At 44.4% G+C, this 18,808-nt stretch overlaps 1 protein-coding gene across 1 annotated transcript; it reads left to right on the top strand.

Moving 5' to 3' along the window:
- The first annotated feature begins 2,250 nt into the window (after positions 1-2,250).
- On the top strand, positions 2,251-18,355 carry TNFSF18 (TNF superfamily member 18). The gene is made up of 4 exons (XM_037035166.1): positions 2,251-2,743; positions 7,939-8,094; positions 14,910-14,940; positions 16,982-18,355. The coding sequence occupies exons 1-4, from the start codon at positions 2,729-2,731 to the stop codon at positions 17,326-17,328; spliced, it is 549 nt and encodes a 182-aa protein (XP_036891061.1). The 5' UTR covers positions 2,251-2,728; the 3' UTR covers positions 17,329-18,355.
- Positions 18,356-18,808: the final 453 nt, after the last annotated feature.

Raw genomic sequence — 18,808 nt, 5'->3', positions numbered from 1 at the left:
AGGACCTGCCAGAACTCTTTCTGTGGGATTGTTTTACGTTGCTTAGCACCAGAGAGAGAAAGAAATATGCATATAAAAGCACCTTATCATAGGCTACTCTTTATAGTCCCTAATTTATCTATTTATTTTTTAATCTTCACCCCAGGATAGGATTTTTCATTGATTTCAGAGAGTGAGGAGGCTGGGGAGGGTGGAGAAAGAGAGAGAAACATCGATCAGTTGCCTCCCATACGTAACCCAACTGGGGATCGAACAGGCAATCTTTTTGGTAAACAGGATGACACTCCAACCAACTGAGCCACCTGGCCAGGGCTATGTTCCTCAATATTAAAAAAAAAAATTTCAAAATGGGAGGGAGGTGGGGAGCACTGGGGGGTGCAGGGGGCTGGGAGGGGAGTAAAAGACAGAAACTGTACTTGAACAATAGTTAAATGAAAAACATTCAACAATAAGCTATGTCTCTTGTGGATGGATGCCATGTAGTCACTGAATATTATTTTGTGAATGATTTAAGGACAATGCCAGGAATGCTGTTATAAGTGTAAAGCAAATTATGTAATGATACAGAAAGTATGATTCTAAATTTGGATAGATAAAAATATACCAATCTTCTTAGCCCCCAAATGCCTTGGCCCTGGGTTACTAATGCAGGGATTCCCATAGAGACAGCTCACAATCAAGACCACACAAGTGGATGCTGTGTCCTAAGTTCAAAAACTCCCTGTTCCATTGCAGGTTTCAGGAAGAAGGCATATCACCAAGCGTCGCCGCCACCTCCCTTTTCCTGTACACACAAGGGCTAGAAGTGGGGGCAGGGGCATTTGCAGCAGGGGACAATACTAGAGGAGCCTTCTCACGGAGCTCTCAGTGTGTGACAGGTCAAGGCCCCTCTTCATGTCCCCCTCCGGCCTCCCATTTCTGCAGACTGGGGCAATGTGACATTGATTTCGCATGAGCCTAGGCCATGCCGTAGAGGGAGTAGCAGCAGGGAGTGGCTATCTGCCCGGAAAGACTGTCATGCAGGAAAAGCCTGAGTGTCATTCCCTGGACCGAAAACGCTGCGGGTTCAATGCCCAGTTGGGGCATGTACGGGAGGCAACCAATCATTGTTTCTTTCTCTCTCCCCTCCCTCTTTCCCTCCCTCCCTCCTTTTCTCTCTCTCCACCCCTTTCCTCACTCATTAAAATCACTGGGGGACCCCTGGAAATAGCCCATTAAGAGTGGAGGGAGGCACAGCAGTCTCTCCAAAGGACTCCCTGATGTCAGCAGGTATCCTGTGGTGGGCAGAAGGACCACTGCAAGCTGTCCACACACTAATCGCCACAACCTACGAGTATGTGACCTTATGGCCAGAGGGACTTTGCAGATGTCATTGAGGTATGCACCCTAAAATAGGGAGGTTATCACGTATCATCCAGATGGTCCAATGTAATCACAAAGGTCCTTGAGTCACATCTTTCATCTTGATTAACTTTATTCCTAAGTATTTTATTCTTTTGATGCAATTATAAATGGCATTGTTTTATTAATTTATCTTTCTGATAGTTCATTGTTAGTGTATAGAAACACTGCTGACTTTTGTACATTCATTTTGTATCTTACAACTTTACTGAATTAATATATTCTAACAGTTCTGTATGGAGTTTTTAGGTTTTCTATCATGTCACCTGCAAAGAGACTTTCTTCAACCCTATTACAGTGTTTGGCTTAACTTGCAGGGGTGTCCAAACTTTTGGAGTCTCTGGGACAGACTGGAGGAAAGAACTGTCGTGGGCCACACGTTAAATGTACAAACACTAAAAAAAAAGAAAAATCTCATCAGGTTTTAAGTAAATTGATGGTGTTGTGTTGGGACACATACAGAGCCATCCTGGGCCGCACGCAGCCTGTGGGCCATGGGTTGGACACCCGTGGACAATCTATTTTGTGTGATATTAGTATAGCTACCCCTGCTTTATTTTGGCTTCCATATGCACAAAACATCTTTCTCCATTCTTTCATTATCAGTCTGTGTCTGTCTTCAAGGCTGAAGTGAGTCTCCTATAGGCAATGTATGGATGGCTCTTGTGTTTTTAATCCATCTATCCAGTCTGTTTTGATTGGAGAACATAGTTATTTTATATTGAAGGTAATTAGTTTTAAATATGGACTTTTACTAGTGCCATCCTGTTCATTTGTTCTGGTTGTTTTGTATTTCCTCTATTTTTTCCTACCAGTTTAGTGTGAGTCTTTTTCTTATTCTTTCAGTCGAAGGAATAAGAAAGTTGCAGAAGGTGTAGAAGTTGCTCGGCCGGTCCTGGATTCCTTGCAGAGGGAATTGCTTCGTGTGTCGCTGTGATGTGTGCATGGGAGGCAGTGAGCACAGAGCTTCCTGCGTCACCATCTGGGACCAGAAGTAGCGCTGCAATACTTTCTACGTAAGTTCTTAATTACTCAGAGTAGTAGGGTGGTTCATCAAGAGTTTTAGGCAGTTTCTCTCGTGCCACGTAGGACTCACAGGGTGTATTTGTAACGCTGGTGTGAAGAGGACATAAACCTCATAATGTAGAAGTTGAAATCTGAACCGTGGTGCCTGGAAAAGGGCAAGTTTTTCATCCCTATGTGTTTCCTAGTTTATACTCTGAAACTTTTTAATCTCCTTTTTTTTTATGGTTCACATTTGAAACCAGCGCTCAGTGTTGGTTCCTGACGTGATCTGGAATTCCATGGGCTGAAGGACCAGGACAGGATGGAAGAGGCTGGTGTACGTGTGCAGAGAAAAATTTACCTTTGCTTTCAGCCAAAGAGATTTCCTTTGGGCTTGTTGGGTGATGAAAAATTTGAAATATGTAGGCTTTATCTTAGCATAATATGCATAGTTAACTTCACAGGGCTTCTTTTTTTAGCAAATGAAAACGTTCCGCTCCCTGCGTTGGCTCCGCTCCACCCAGCAGCATTCCACACGGCTGTCCGTGATTCAGCATGTTGTTTCCACTGGCAGAACCGCTGGGGAGTTCTCCTCTGTGGTTGGAATGTTCTCCCTACGGCTCCCACAGCCAGAGTCATCCAACCGGAGAGACGAGTCCCTTAGCCTGAACTATTCTAGGCACTTCGCCCATTCTCACTTGAATCAGAATAACTGGTAACTCTGAGGAAGTCACATAAAATCACATAAAACAGATAAGTGAAAGTTATCTTGAAATTGAAACACATTTTCAATGTGAGTTTGGAAGGATAAAACGGAGAAGAATCGGCAATTTCTAGTAATGGAATCCTGGAGATCAGAGACTCTGTCTTTCTCTTCCTGATTGCTCCATGGCGGAGTACAGTGCCTGAAACTACATACACACATTAAATGTCTCTTTATGCGCCATACTGTACACAGCATATGTTTCTATGCCATGCTGTTCAGCAAATTATCAATAGAAAACACACGCCTATTGTATAGTGATGACTCTACTGAATAGTAACTCACTAGCTCAGGAGAATGGGGTGTTAGGAGGTCTTTTCATCGGGCCAGTCTCTCCTTAGACCTGTATCTCAGGTTGGACATTGCCTTTCTTATAAAACTTCCCTTTACCACACTTCCCCTTGTATTGCCTGGTATAGTTGTCTCTCTCCCAAGCCACCTGTGATAACCAAACCAAACCAAACAAAAAAGCAATACCAAATTTGAAGATACGGACTAACCCTCCATATTCTAGTTCCTGACACCGAACTTGGTACGTAGAAGGCATTCAATAATGTTTACTAAGTGAACAACAACCACAAAATGTCCTTTTACTGTATTTTATTTATTTATTTTTTAAAAGATTTTATTTATTTATTTATCTTTAGAGGGGAAGGAGAGAGGGAGAGAAACATCAATGTATGGTTGCCTTTCGGGCGTCCCCTGCTGGGAGTTGGCCTGCAGGGAATTGGCCTGCAACCCAGGCATGTGCCCTGACTGGGAATCGAACTGCGATCCTCTGGCTCGCAGGCCCGCGCTCAATCCACTGAGCTACACCAGCCAGGGCCCTTTTACTGTATTTTAGAATTGTCGTGTAGAGAGAAGCCCAAACTTTTCTGGACTCATTTAGATTCCCCGTGCCAAAACCAACAAATCTAGCCATGACCAGACTATCTAAATTGAATGGTGTAAAGTCAGCGCTAAAAATGGAAACCCAGAGCAGAAAGTGTCTCTTCGACTCCTGCACTTGTCACAGCTGCGGGTTGAATACAGTAGATGTGCTGGTTGTCCCACGCTGACACAGGACCTTGTCAGATATGGGGACCAACAAGGACAGTTAGGAGAGAGACCACCGCCAGGCCCCTCTGCCGGGGCTGCCCAGGGAAATCCAGGAGATGTGAGGAAGCTGATAGTCTCAGGAATACTAAGACCCTCTTATTTCAATTAGGTTGAAATATATAGGTGACACAGCTTGTTCTCTGGTGATCTACGTGATACTGGGCAAGGTACAATCTCACAGCAATGCCCATTCATTCCAGTTTCCAGGGCGACGTTTGGTGTTTTCAAATGGGAAGTGTCACTATATTGCACAATGTGACATCTATTTGCAGTTCAGATTCCAAGCAGGAAGCAATTCTTCCCATCAAAAGTTGTTGAAGATGCTCCTCCCATGGCCCAGATACTGACACATGCTGGCTTGGCTCGAAGAGACCCCTCCCCTCCCCAAACAAGAAGTCACTCACACAGAGGCACAGGCTGGGGGGCCAGGAACCTGGTACCCTGCGCAGCCCTTCTCAGAGATGAGCAGTAAGGCAGGTGGGTGACACGGGAGGGGATCCGCGGAGCGTAGCCACTGGGTTTGCGACTTAAAGACTGCATCTGAGCCAGTGAGACAGAGAAGAACCACAGAGAGTCTGGTAAGGGCTCCTGGGAAGGAAACACACACAATGAGACAATCTGGGGCATAGAAGAGGGTCCTAGGTCATGGAAGACAAACATAGCTTGAATTCAAACTATTTCCTAGACCACCTCCCTAAATAGGCTCGCCGTTAGTTCCGTGGAGAAAATGATCTGGACATTGATGTACAAAATCTCAGTGTATCTGTTAGAATTTATTGTACACATAATATGCAAATATGTGTATATATGGGTGTGTATATATAGATGTACATTTATATCTTTTTATGTATAGTTAGCTGTATATAATACTTTTTATAGAGTGGGCATTTATAAATCTTGATATCGCTGTTGCCTTCTTAAAATACCAAGTTTAAAATCTTACTTATGTATCATATTTATCTACTTATCTATCCATCCATCCATCCATCACTTATCTAGGTATCTTTAAACCAAAGACAAGTCTACTTGTCACAAAATGAGTACAGTTTTTGCTAATCCTTCTGAAGTTCCTCATTTTGCAGTTCCTAAATGAAAACTGCTAGACTATTCAAAAGTTTGGTGTTTCGTCATTGCACACACTCTCTTTTTGAAATCTCTAACATTCCCAGATAGTAGCACCTCTGAATATTTGTTCCTTGTGTTTCCACACTCCTTCCAGAAATATTGTGAGTGCCCACCTTTGTCCTCTCAAACCATCCATTTCCAACTTCTCTTCTTACTACTTCTGCTTGTCTAGAGCTTTTCGTTCCTTGAGGCTCTGTCCTCCGTTACTCAACTCGGCACCCGTCTCCCTGTGTGTAAGGTTTTAATCTAGTCGGGCAGAAAACACCTCGACACCTGTGACGTATGTCCTAAACCCCCAAACTCTTAGCACAGTAGCGAGCCAGTGGTCAATGTTCAACATCAATTTGCTAGTTGGACTTAATCAAGAAAATCTCATTCCAAGGATGTGACCCAGGGCCAGGCCATAAACACAGAAGCGTGGGGTTGGGGGCACATTTAGTGCTTGTCACATCCCGAGGTGTCAGTTCTGATGACTTGCCTCAGAGAGATGCCAGGGGTGACTCGCTCCTTCAGAATATCAGAAAGTGTTCCCTGACTGTCACTTGTTCTAACCTGAGGTTTCTTCATTTTTGAACCCTGTTTCATGAAGAGAGGAATGTATTGAGATAAGCCATCGTTTTTAGACTTTTATAAGGTTAACATAATCTGGACACACCAGACCCGTACCTTGGTTAAGGGCAGGAGGAGGAGCTGGATTGTATTTGGAAGAGCTCCCTGTTTGAATAAACATTTACGGAGGTGACTAAGCAGGGGGACTTGATTCCATCTGAATTCGGAGAGGAGAGGGGGAAAAGGCAGCAGACCAGAGAAGCTGGGGGAAATGCGTAACTTTTCAGTGGTCAGTTTAAAGCGGGGTCAGTTTCAGTGGGGCGTGGGCAGGTGCCCTTCAGGCAGGATAGGAGGAGCGCAAAAGCCTTAGGTGCCCTGCAGGGCCCCTCCTCCGGAGTCAGGGCATTAGTCATTGCGTCACCCCATGAAGTTCAAAGCCAGGAGAGCACGGCGGTGTTGAATCATTATTGCTGTGTGACTCTGTGGGTCTTTTCTTCAGGGATAGTTTGGTAATCCGGATGAAATAGAGCCCAGTCAAAACTGCACAGCCCCACTAGAAGCAGCGCTGCGTACAGTGTGGTTCTCAGGGAAGGCAGAGGGGTTACAAAAGGGGTCATTGGGTTCCTGCTGTTTCCCAGCCACCGGTGGTGGGAGGGGCCCCTCCCTACCACGTTCTCCTTAGTTTCCTCCTTTGGCAACGAATCGTTACGCCTTCAGGCTCTTGTTCCAATTTTTTAAATCTTTAACTTTCCATCAGGTGAAAGAAAAATGATCTTCAAAATGCTTTCATCTTACCTCCTGTAATTTACATGAACTTTAGCTGAGGTACCCCCTGTGGTAAATATTTTAAAAATCATCCTTTCCCGGGGGTTTTATAATTGATTCATTCTCCCCCACATTGTGAGGAAGGGTGGGGAAGAGATAAATAACCATGGAACGCCTCTGCTGAGACAAGCCTTTGACATTGATTTCATTCTCCAAAAAGCCTTGTGAAGGGGAGACAATCTCCATTTTGCAGTGAAAGAAACCGGGGAGTCCAGTGCCATGCTGAAGTCACTGAGTGGGTGGGAGCACGGGGAAGATCTGGGCAGCTCCACGTCCCTCTTAGGTCCGAGTTCAAAACCCACGTTCTTTCCGTCTCATGACGCTAGAATCCTGTAAACGACACAGGTTTCCCAAGTCACAGATGGAAAGACTCAGGCAGGGAGAGCCAGAGGACTTTCTCAATTTTATAGTTAATCAGCATTTTGAGTGCCGGGAAGAAAATTCAAAGTTCTTTTCCAGGGGAGGGGGTGGGGGTGAGCGGAATAGAGTTCAAGCTCAGACTGGGGGTGGGGCAATGGCGCAAGAAAATACTCTTTTGTATGATTATTTCTGTTTGATGCCAGCCTTGAGTTGTCAGGGTTTTCATATACTGAGATAGAAGAGAATTGAGCCTGTGGTGGTTATGTATACTTCATGTCAAATTCTAGTATTGCTCTGCTGTTTGCTAGAGAGTCTCTCAGAAGGAATGCATTTTAGGTCCTAGAAATGAATGAAAGTCTGAACCCTGCATCTTAGCCTTCCGACCTCTTCAGCACCCTGCCAATGCAATTGGAGTACGAAAGTACCAAAGAACCTTATCTGAGATCTTACTTCTTCTTACAAAAAGTAATTTTCCTATCTGGAAATAATTTTTAATGCTGCATTGCACAGTACTTCCTCTTGTTTCAGGAAAGAAATTTTCCTTCTGAACTTCCCTTGCATTGTTTTTTTTTTTTTTTTCCATTTTCTTTACTTGGGTCGGCTCTTTTTTTAAGCCTTCCATTCTGCTGAGTAAATACATTTGGCCCAGTACCAATGTGAGACTCAAGAGTATCGTTTTTCCAACAGACCGGATCAGAAAGAAACTCCGCCCCTTCACACCCACTACTAATTATCATACGACAAAATCGAGTCGTTGCATCACTGGCCACCACTTGCGAATCTCTTTCCACGGCTCTCATTCCTGCAGAGAGAGAGTGAGATTGGAACACATGGAGAATATGCCTTTACACCATGCAACTTCCTCGGGAGCACAGAGACCAGGCTGGAAGCCATGGGTCTTCTCAGTAGTTACTGTGCTACTGGTTTGCTTCTTCAATGCAGTAGTCTTCTATCTTCTCCCATTCAAGGTAAGAAGACAACAGTAATGCCTGAGGTTGCTATTGATCATAATCCTTCTGTCTTTCGTGAGTCTGGTTATTGGTTATTGGTGCCACTCAGTACTGTTAGCGCTGGTGGAAAGGAAGAGGCCTGGGGGTAGAGGTAACAGGGATGTAATTTTGACTTTGTCATGGCCTATGGTTCCGGAGGCTCATGTAAGCGTTCGGAAATGAAAGAAATGAGAAACGCTGGCTGCTGGCGGCAGAACTGAGTTAGATGGAATCGCTTAATTAATTAGTCATTTGGCAGATGCCCGTGGAGTCTTTTTCCCTTTCTGGGACTTGGTTAAATAAATGCTCTTGGTGGAATAAAAAGGTGTGTAAGTCATGATGCCTGCTCTCAAGGAATGGGATGCAAACTATAGTCTAACGGAGGGAAGAGACATCACAAGACGGTGGGAGATAGAACAAAGTAACTGACAGGTGGTTATGGTCACTTGGAGGAGGGAAACGGCCCTGACCCAGGAGTCGGAAGATCTGGATTCTGGTTCTAGGCCCCCCAATAACTAGCTGTGTAACTTTGACAGGGACATTTCATCTGCCTGGTCCTCAGTTTCTTCGTGGAGAAAGGGTGAAGCTCTCCCCTATCTGGGAAGCCCCTGGTGCTTATTAGGAATTTCCCATGGAGTTCCAGTCCAAGTTGTGGGTCCAGGGAAATCCAGATACAGCAGGTCCTTATTACTGGTTTTTCTGACTGTGGACGGCACGGCACTGACCAAAAGGAAAAGTAGAGCCCTGGTGGGTGTAGCTCAGTGGATTGAGCTTGGGCCTGCGAACCACATGATCGCGGTTCGATTCCCAGTCAGGGCACATGCCTGGGTTGCAGGCCAGTTCCCAGAAGGGGACTCACGAGTGGCAACCATACATTGATACTTCTCTTCTTCTCTCCTTCCCTTCCCCTCTAAAGATCAATAAATAAAATCTTAAAATAAAAAAAGGAAAAGTAGAAATGCTCAATGTCCTTTAGGGTCTAGTCCATTGGGGGCATGTGTCAGGGTTCTAAGCCTTGGGGAGAATGAGGCAGTACATTTAAGAAAGAGCTGTGACATGAAATCAGGGACTGTGGAAACGTTTTTCCGAGGGGATTGGTCAGCGAGGATTTCAAAGATACAGTTCTACCCCTTAAGAGATTTGAAAGCAACTGAGGGAAAAAAATGCAGGCACAAGCAGCACACTGTAGTTGTTGGTGTTTCCTTGGGGCCGGTGTGGCTTCGCCTGCGTTGTCACACAGGAGCCCATCGACTTGTATTGCCCAAGTACACGCAACAGCACGGAAGCACGGCTAACCACACCTCTGCTCTCTCGGGGAAGGTAGCAAGCTGGAGTCTGCATGTTCAGGGGCAGTGAAGCTTGGCACAGAAAGACAAGAACTGTCAGGGGTTCTGAGTGTTTCGGTTTCTGAAGCAGGGCAAGGGGAAGAATAGCAATAGCTTCAATTTGGAAGTGCTTTTTCCTTCTAAAGACCGCTAAAACGCAAATCTCACTAGCCAGATGACCTTGAAGAACATAGGACAGGTTATGTGTCTCCCGATCCTGTACGTGAATGGGGACCCAATGCATAGAAAGGTGCCTTTCTCAATAGAACACAGTGTGGCTCTTGCAAAGGGACAGAGGAGGTCTAGTAGTTCCAGGGGGAAGAGGGACACCTCTCATCAGAATTGAACTTGACCAGTCCCATGTGAGCTCTGGTTCTGCATCCTCTTTTCCAGATAACTTGCAGCTTCCCAATGAAAGGTTCTGTCTCTAAAGAAAGAGCCCACAGTTTGTTCCAGATTTAGAGGTGTTTGCTAGGTTTTGGGGAAACTATACTGGCAGGATACCATGGAGGTTTATTCCCTATGGGAAAGGCCAATGCCCTGATGGGCAATTCCAGCTCCTGTATTCCACTTTTCATTGCCTGTCCTGACCTTTCCTTATTGACCACAAATAAACATTTGGAAAGGAAGCCTTAGTGGCTAGCGGATGGTGAGTCATTACCAGGGGCTGCTTCCACCCTCTCACAACATCCATAAAACCTTGGAGTTTAGATTATTTTAATCTCCCCTCTTTGCTTTTGTATACAAAAATCCCACTTTCCTGTTTCTCTATGCCCTAATTCACAAAGCTTTAGACAAGAAGATTGGCTCCCTCTAGACCAACAGAAATTTCTTTGGGTGAAAATTATTCCCCGCCCCCCCCCGCCCCCCCCACTTTCAGAAGACAGTCTGCTGAAAAGGGTCAGCTATGAGCCCAAGCGACTTGGTCTAGTTCTCACAGAAGATAACTTCACAGAATTTGTCCCTAAGAAACTAAGTGTTCGGAAGAGTCCCCAGCTTCAATGAAAAGGGGAAGCTGTGCTTTTGCTTAAAAGCCCAGAAGACTCTATTTCCAAAGGATGATTTGAGATGAGGGTTGGTTTGGAGGAGGAATTATTAAGTGTTTGCCATTTGGACCCAACTATGTGAATCTTGGCTCGAATCAAGCAGGGTTACGAGAGCAACTTCTTTGGCAAAAACGAACCAAATGAAGCTGAAAGTCACGTATGCTTATTTAGAAGTGAACATTAAATGTTCCATACATTCTCTGAATATAAATAGAAGCCTTCCCACGGAGTGGCGGAGTGGCGGGGTGAGCCCTCTGAGTCATCTCAGCCAGTCTTCTTATCAGCTGCTTAGCCTTGGGCTAGTTACTTAATCTCTGGGACACTCATTTCCACATCTGGAGAGGAGCCTGTTGTTGATTCTCATTTTATTCACTTGGGGTAAGGACTAAGGAGGCAGTAGAGTGCCTGACTCAGGGTAGCCTCTTAGAAGATTGTGGTGGCTAATAGTTGCACCATAATTATTTGTGACAGCACAATGAAGCTAAATTTCAAGACCTTGAACTTCCTCAACCAAAGACTGGCTCACTGCCAAATAGATGATTTCTATGATTGGAGAGATTTTTATTGGTGGCAGTAATCAGAGAACGTTGCAATGGTTGTTTCAGGCATTTATGTGGATGCGAAAGCAGCCCATGAGACAGTGTGCAGGATTTCTGTCCTTGGCAACTAGCCTGCACCTTAGGTTTTTCCATACTCTTTGTACATGAGAGTACAGAGCGCAGATATTATCTGCGGCTTATACTTTGGCATCTGTTTACATTTAGATTGTTATCCAGTTGCTCCACGCATGCAATCGTGGCTTTCTAGAGAGACCGTAAACTTCTTAAGAGGAGAGGACCATAGATTACGTTTGTTTCTCTAGCTCACGATGCCAGCATGACGTTGGGAATATAGGTGTTTAAAGTTGTATTAAAATCTTCATAATAATCAGCGTGATTGTCAGAACAGCTGCCATGTCCTGAGCAGTACCAGACAGACGGCCAGGGCAAACCCTTCACAAGAGTGACCTCATTGAAATCAAGACCAGGTTCAAGGAACTTGGTGCCATTCGTTTTCTTATTTTCTAAGTGAGGAAATTGAAACGAAGGGACTCCCTGTCACATGCCTCCCATGAGTTAAACCAAATGGCCTTTCAACATCTCTTCTGAGAAAGCTCAAGAGGAGAATGAGATGGGGGCAAAAGCAGAAACAATGGTGGGAGCCCAGTGATTTGTTCTGCAAGAGTGGCTTTCGGACTGTTTGACCGTACTCCCTATTCAAATCAAAATGTGTTCTATTTTGATTTCAATCCCAAAATATATGCTATGATAAATTACATAAAAGTACTAATACTATGTATTTTTTTAAAGTGCTCAAAATAGAAACGTGTAAGAGTGAACCAAATAACATGCTTAAGGTAGTTTAATCACAGTGCAAAACCATTTTGCTTTCACCAAAATATCGTGTTAATATAGAACACTTTCAAAATAATTGAATTAATATTTTAGTAAGTTGTCAAATATTACTTTTATTTTCTTATCCTAGTTTCGCACTTTATGATACAATCATTTGAAGGTTATATTCTAATTGAATTCACTTCATTCGTGGTTTTGACGTTCATCACTGAAAAATTACCTCACAAAGGAATGCAAATCCAAATGGGAGGACGCACTCTTGGGTGTGCTTACTGTACACCCAAGGATGTTGATTTTTTTATACCCTTCTTCAATGGTGCAAAGTTTTTATGTTCTGTCTTCTTAATTTTATTTTTCTTTTTTAATCCTCACCCAAGGATACATTTATTGATTTTAGAGAGAGAAGAAGGGAGGGGAAAAGAGAAAGGGGGGGGAGAGAGAGAGAGAAACATCAATCGGTCACCTCCTGTATGCGCCCCAACCAGGGACCAAATCCGCAACCCAGGCATGTGCCTTGACCAGGAATGGAATCCTTGAACTTTTGGTACACGTGCTCCATCTAACCAAGCCACACTGGCCAGGGCAAGTTTTTATATTCTGAAAATTCAAAATAAAGTTGGGCTTTACTCTATGCCTTTCCTTCCTTCCACAACTTAAATTCCACAGGTTACTATTATAACCCTAACTTTGCATTGACCCACTCATTTGTTTCTCCCTCTCTTCATTACGTTTTATTTTTTTTTTAGATTTTATTTATTTATCTTTAGAGAGGAAGGGAAGGAGAGAAGGAGAGAAACATCAATGTATGGTTGCCTCTCATGAGTGCCCTGCTCGGAACTGGCCTGCAACCCAGGCATGTTCCCTGACTGGGAATCGAACCGCGATCGTGTAGTTCGCAGGCCCGTGCTCAATCCACTGAGCTACACCAGCCAGGGTCATTACGTTTTAATTTTGAAACCACAATCCTGGAACACTGGCAGTGCTGATCAAGGCCACCTGCTTCGTGTCTTTCACGGCAGAACATAGCGGAGGGAAAGGACTTGACTGCTTCCTGTTTCATTCTCTTGACTTCTCCTTAAGGATCCAATGTCTCTGCCCCACTGCCTCACCTGGTACCCTTGTCTCTGGGTTCTGTGAGGAACTGGAGGAGCCAGGAAAGAGCCCCCCAAGCTCTTCAGCCTACTGGAGCACTCTCCTGCGATTTTGTTCATGTTTACTGTGTTTTCCTCTTGTCCTGATGTGTGACTTGCTCACACACCTATTTAAGTCCACCCATGAACTGGATTCTGTCCTCTCTTACCGACTGAGGGACACAACAGTGATCTCCTAGCTCTTCCTGTTACCACCTTTCTGCACTTTACTAAAACACCGCCTTCACCTGGCAACAGATAACCATGCCTTCATTTCTCATATTCAAACAACAGAACCAGAAACAAGCAAACAAGAATCTCTTTGCTCTTTCATCCTCATCCAGATTCCATTCCACTTTTCTGTGCTCCCTTACAGCAAAACTCCTCCAATTTCTTTTTTCTTACTTACTCATAAATGCATTCAGATTAAGCTTCTGTCCTCACTATATCACAGAATGTACTTTTGCTGCGGACCCAGTGACTGCGCATCCATTGGTCCACTCTCTGCCCTCTTCTCATTTGACCCAGGGGATCACTCCTCTTCCCTGAAAACAATTTTTTCTCTTGGTTTCCAAATGTCACACTGTCACGTTCACTTTCCAAACCCCTTTCCTTTCCTTCTGAATCTCCTTTGCTGGTTCTTCCTCATTCCCTGATCTCTGGACACTGCACTGCCCTGGTGATGTTCTCTGTCTATGCTCACTGGCTAGATGACCTCATGCAGGCTCATGTCTTAACGCATCACAGAACAGCCGGAGGCTCCAAATTGATGTCATCAGAACCTTAAATTCCATCTTCATCGACCCAATGGATATCTAATAAGCCCCCCACACTTGGCAATTCCCAGAACTCATAGTTCCTTCTTTCCCCACAACAAACTACTCTTAAGCCTTGTTCATTTCATCGATTCATTCCAATGACTCATGCCTCAAATCTTGGGGTCTTCTCTGTCTCTTTTCATTTTCTCATCCCATATCCAAGTCAGGACTCTTGTTGGCTCTCTTTCCAGTCACCGATCACCATGTCCACCTGCTGGAACCTTGGCAAGAGGCACCATGCTTTCTTGCCCAGATGACTACAAGGATCTTTTAGCTAGTCTCACTCCCTTGCCCTGGCCTCCCTTAATTTATTCCTATCACAGCAGACAGAGAAATCCTATTTTAAAAGATGCGACGGTTTTAACTTCCAAAAGTCTGTTAAGCACTCAGCCACCAGGAAACCAATAAACCTTACATAGTACATTTTTTTTATTATACTTAATCTTACTAGAAGTATTTAAAGGCTCTAGCATTCAAATGCTTGTGTTAAAAAAGTTAACCACACTGGTGGCTTCTTGCAGCCTATAAATTGTGGTATATTGCAACAGTTTGAAACTCAGTTCTCAGGGTTTTTCAGTTACTCTGTATAACGTGTGATTGTCTATTAAATAAGAGTGGTTTTATGAACCTCAGTTGTAAATATTTCTATAGTGTAATCTCTTATTATTTAACATAAAAATAAACATAAATAAAAATTCTGTTATTTTATTCATAAATGTCAAGGGGGTCGACTTGTGCAAGCACTGGAGTGGAGAGTAGTGTTTATAGAAAATGTCTGTGGTCCAAGGGGATGAGGGTCCAAGATTGAATAGTTATCTTGTGGGAAGAGGTTAGTTGGGAAGAATGAGACCTCAACTTTTGCCTGGAAGACTCAAAAGGATAGTTAGGTAATGAAAGTTCAAAGACAAAGCCAGACATCTGTAAAGGGAAGCTGTGAGAGCGGAGACAAAGTCAAGGGAGGATTTATTTTTTCCTCCTGGCCAGCAGAAGAAGTTTGCCTCAGGAGGCTCTAAATAAATCAGTTAAGACAGCTATGATGTGGTCACCATCTTGATCAATTTCCTTTTTTCTTTCCCTGCAGACTGTCGGCAAGCCCTGCGTTGCTAAGTTTGGTGAGTAACTTGTCTTGCATACTTCCTTCTTACTTTTTTTTTTAGCATTTGATGCAGGAAGGCAATTTCCAGTGCTGCCAAGAAGCCTTTATCCTATCGTACTCATTCTTCAGCTACTATTTCTGACTGCGTATCCTGGGCCCACCGGTGGTCTAGGAGCCGAGGCTTTTGAGGTCAACCAGACAGACCAGGGGTGCCCGGTGAAGGTCACATCTCTGGGCAGGAAAGCACAGCACCTTTACGGGCCTGGGCATCTGAGATCCTGGAACCTACTTTTAATTCAAGGTTTTAGTAAGAACACAGTTCAGATTTCTCTGACAAACTCAAAGTCCTTCTCACATTCCACACATTGCCAGTGTCCAGCAGCGAGAGTGTGTGTGTGGTGCTATTTTAGTTCCCAAATGTATAGAAGAGGAATGAGAGTTGGGGGCGGGGCGGGGCGACTTCCTCTGCCTCTTTCTCCTCTCAGTTTCTGAGTCACTTTCCTTTATAGTGACCTGGTATTTGCTTAGAAAACACGCGAAAGCATACAGTTAAATGGAGCCTTAGCCTATGTCTGAGAAGACCTCCAAATAAAGCAAATAAATACATTTGGGGTTGTTTCTAGGTTTCGGGCACGCTTCCAGTGCGGCTCAAACCGCCAGGCTTCCCCGGGCTCGTGGGATCCGGGGAACCTCTACTTACTCGTCTCTGTCTTCGTGATTTGTTTCTGCTTTTCTAGTGAATGGGGTGGCCCCTATTACGGAACGAAGTAAGAGAACCAGGGACACTTACTTGTTCCTGGTGACTTGCCAGCCTATTGGCTACTGCCTATCACGTGCCAAGCCAGAAGGCATTCACTGGGCTCCGGGGTCACCCACACAGACTTTGCTTCTTGCTCTAATGTGATCTTTTCTTGGTGATCGTGTGACATCTATACTCAGAGTCTTCTATCAGTCATTTATATGGAAATAAAAATTTTAGTCAATGTGTTACTTCTTCTTGGGTATATTCTCATCAGGGGTTGCTTCCAATTATGGGATAAAGGCTCTGCCCCCCATAACAACAATGATGGAGAATTAGAGAACAAGCTAAATAAGCATTTTGGGTGGTAAAAGCACCTTCTGGGGCTCTGAAATCACACTGCTGTGTATAAACAACTAGCATTAGGAAACTATGTAAATTCCAAGTATTCCTATGGAAACAGATGATAAAGTCTTGACCCTCCCTCCATCCCCTGTGCTAGCATTAAGCTTTGGAACCTTATATTTAAACAATCAAATAATTTTCCATTTTGAAATGTATGAATTTACCAGTAGCTATTTTGGGAGGGCTTGGCTGATGGTGTCTCAAGTGGTTTTTGAAGGATATGTAGCTACAAACTGAAGAAAAGGGTCCTAATTTAGACACGTTGCACCCAGTTCAGGAGCACGATGTATCACTTCATCAAGAAGTGGTTATGGAGCACGTACTAGGTCCCGGGATCTCTCTAGGTGCTGAAGACCTAGCAATGCACAAAGATGTCTCTAGTGAGGGAGCAGGAGAGACAATAAAGGGACAGCTGGATTCGTAGGATGCTGCTGACACCTTCTATGGAGAAAACGAAAGTGGGGTGAAGGGAGGTGGAGAGGGGGCAGCACTATGGTGCATGGATTCAGGAAATGCATCTCATTAACAAAGTGACACATAGCAAGCAATACTCACACAGAAAAGCATGACTATCCTTCCTGGTTTGCCAACCCTGGTTATCACAGTCCTAATGTGTGAGTCCTCATTGATGAGACGCACAGGGCCCCATAAAACGTAACCCCTTTTCCTATTCCAAATCCATTTCCTTAGAGCTCCCCAAGCAAGTGACACACTTAAGGCTTGCAATTTCTCTAAACAAGAAGTAGATAGATACTTAATATATTCCAACTGTGGTTGGAGACCACTAGTATAGACCAGGTAAAGAAACAACCTATTAATATATGAAGGGGAAAGAACTGTAAACAGGAAGATGATGAAATGATAAAGTAACTGTGCTTTCCATTTTCCCCCCTCCCTTGTAAACTTCTTCTAGGACCATTACCTTCAAAATGGCAAGTGGTATCTCTCGAGCCTTCCTGCGTGAAGCAGGTAGCTGACTGGAAGCTGCAGGTACTTCAGAATGGCTTGTATGCAATTTATGGTCAAGTCGCTCCCAACGTCACCTACAAAGAAACAGCTCCTTTCGACGTGAGGCTCCGCAGAAACAAAGGCGTTATACAAAGCATAACAAATAATGCTATAATCCAAAGTGTAGGAGGGATTTATGAGCTGCATGAAGGTGATACGATAGACTTGACCTTCAACTTTCAATACCAGGTTCTAAAGAATAATACGTACTGGGGGATCTTACTGCTAGCCAATCCCCAGTTCATCGCCTAGAGTCTTCATTTGGTCTCCCCATCCTCTTCAGCACCTGCCGAGACACTGGTGCATGGGTTGGAGGAGGAGGCAGGTTTTCAAGGGCTACAGTTTGGGCGCACAAATCAACACCCCAACAAACAGAACTCCCCTGCCTATGAATTTCACCTCTGACGCTTCTCTGAAAGACTCAGAGGGAGGGCCAAGGGCATTTGGTTACCCCTGTCATTGGCGTGGCAAATACACTATTAATTTACGGTAAAATGAATATGGGTGGCCAAAGGGCAGAAGCTCCTCAAAGAGTCTTTGTTTGCTCTGTGAATCCCTGGGTGGAAAAATGAGGTCTCACTCTCATGGGAGTCTCACCTAATATGCTCAGTGGATCTAGCACAAGTAGCCTGGTCTTTTTCTCATACTCTTGGGCTGTTTCACTTTATTTTCCCCACACTCCCATCCTCTGAGGCCCTCCTAATAAAATGTAGTCAGACTGGTGGGGTGGCCAACAGCACCCCACTTCAGATGTGATGACCTTAGAGGATAGAGAATGCTCTAAAGACTAGTGGAACAGAGACACAGGTGGCATGGAATAGAATGCACTGTATTTGGGAAGCTCCTCTGATTTCATCATCCTTAGGATGCAGGGTGCTTCACAGGGCCAGCAGGTCGCAGGGGTCATTCTGTGCCTTCACACAGGACTTTGTGAGATCTTGCTTGTGTGTGCGTCTAAAGACCGTCGATGGCAAAGATAGAACAAGAACTGGTAATCACAAGGCCCCACCTCAGAAATTGGTCTCACCAGTGCTGTGCGATGTCATGGAAGGATTTCATGTATTTAGCTGGCGCTCCACGGTTTACAAGGTGCTTTCGCATATCACAGGGCAACTCTATCAGTTTAATGGGACTGGCATTTTGGGCACTGTTTTAACAACGAGTCTACAAAGGCAGGTGACTTGTTTCAATCCACAGAACTAGTGATTAATGGCGCCAGTGGGCCTCCCACTGTATCACTGTCTCAGCTTTAGAGTCAGCGTTTCCGCCATCACTTTAAGCCAATAAAGTTCAACAGGTTCAGCTTTCGGGAGGTGTACTCCCTTTCAGCCCAAGGTGGGTACTAGGGGCGGGGTGGGGGGGGGAGTGGGAAGCCTCACCAGATCTCTCCTTTCTTGGCGAACTTCTTTTTCCTTCCCTGCCTGGAGCAGGGAGCACCAGGGAGTTGCCCAGGGAGGACTCCAGCCAAATCCTCGTTTCGAAGAGCCTGCATTGATCAAACCATTACAAACTCAACGCATTGGCAGCCTGCCCAAGCCTGAGACTCTGTTAAATTAAGAACCTCCTTGTGGACTCTTGTTGAAAGCAATGTAACATGATTACATAGTCACTGAATTTAAAATATTTATGGATGTTTTGTAAAAAGCTATATTATGTTCATTAATAGTATCATGCCTAAAGCTAATTTAAATATGTATGTATCATGTGTAATAGAAATGGCTCTGAGAACAGG

The sequence above is a fragment of the Sturnira hondurensis genome, unplaced genomic scaffold (assembly GCF_014824575.4).
Source record: "Sturnira hondurensis isolate 20B ecotype Veracruz unplaced genomic scaffold, ASM1482457v3 Scaffold0022215, whole genome shotgun sequence".
Taxonomy (NCBI): Eukaryota; Metazoa; Chordata; class Mammalia; order Chiroptera; family Phyllostomidae; genus Sturnira; species Sturnira hondurensis.
This window is presented reverse-complemented; position numbering and strand designations above follow the sequence as displayed.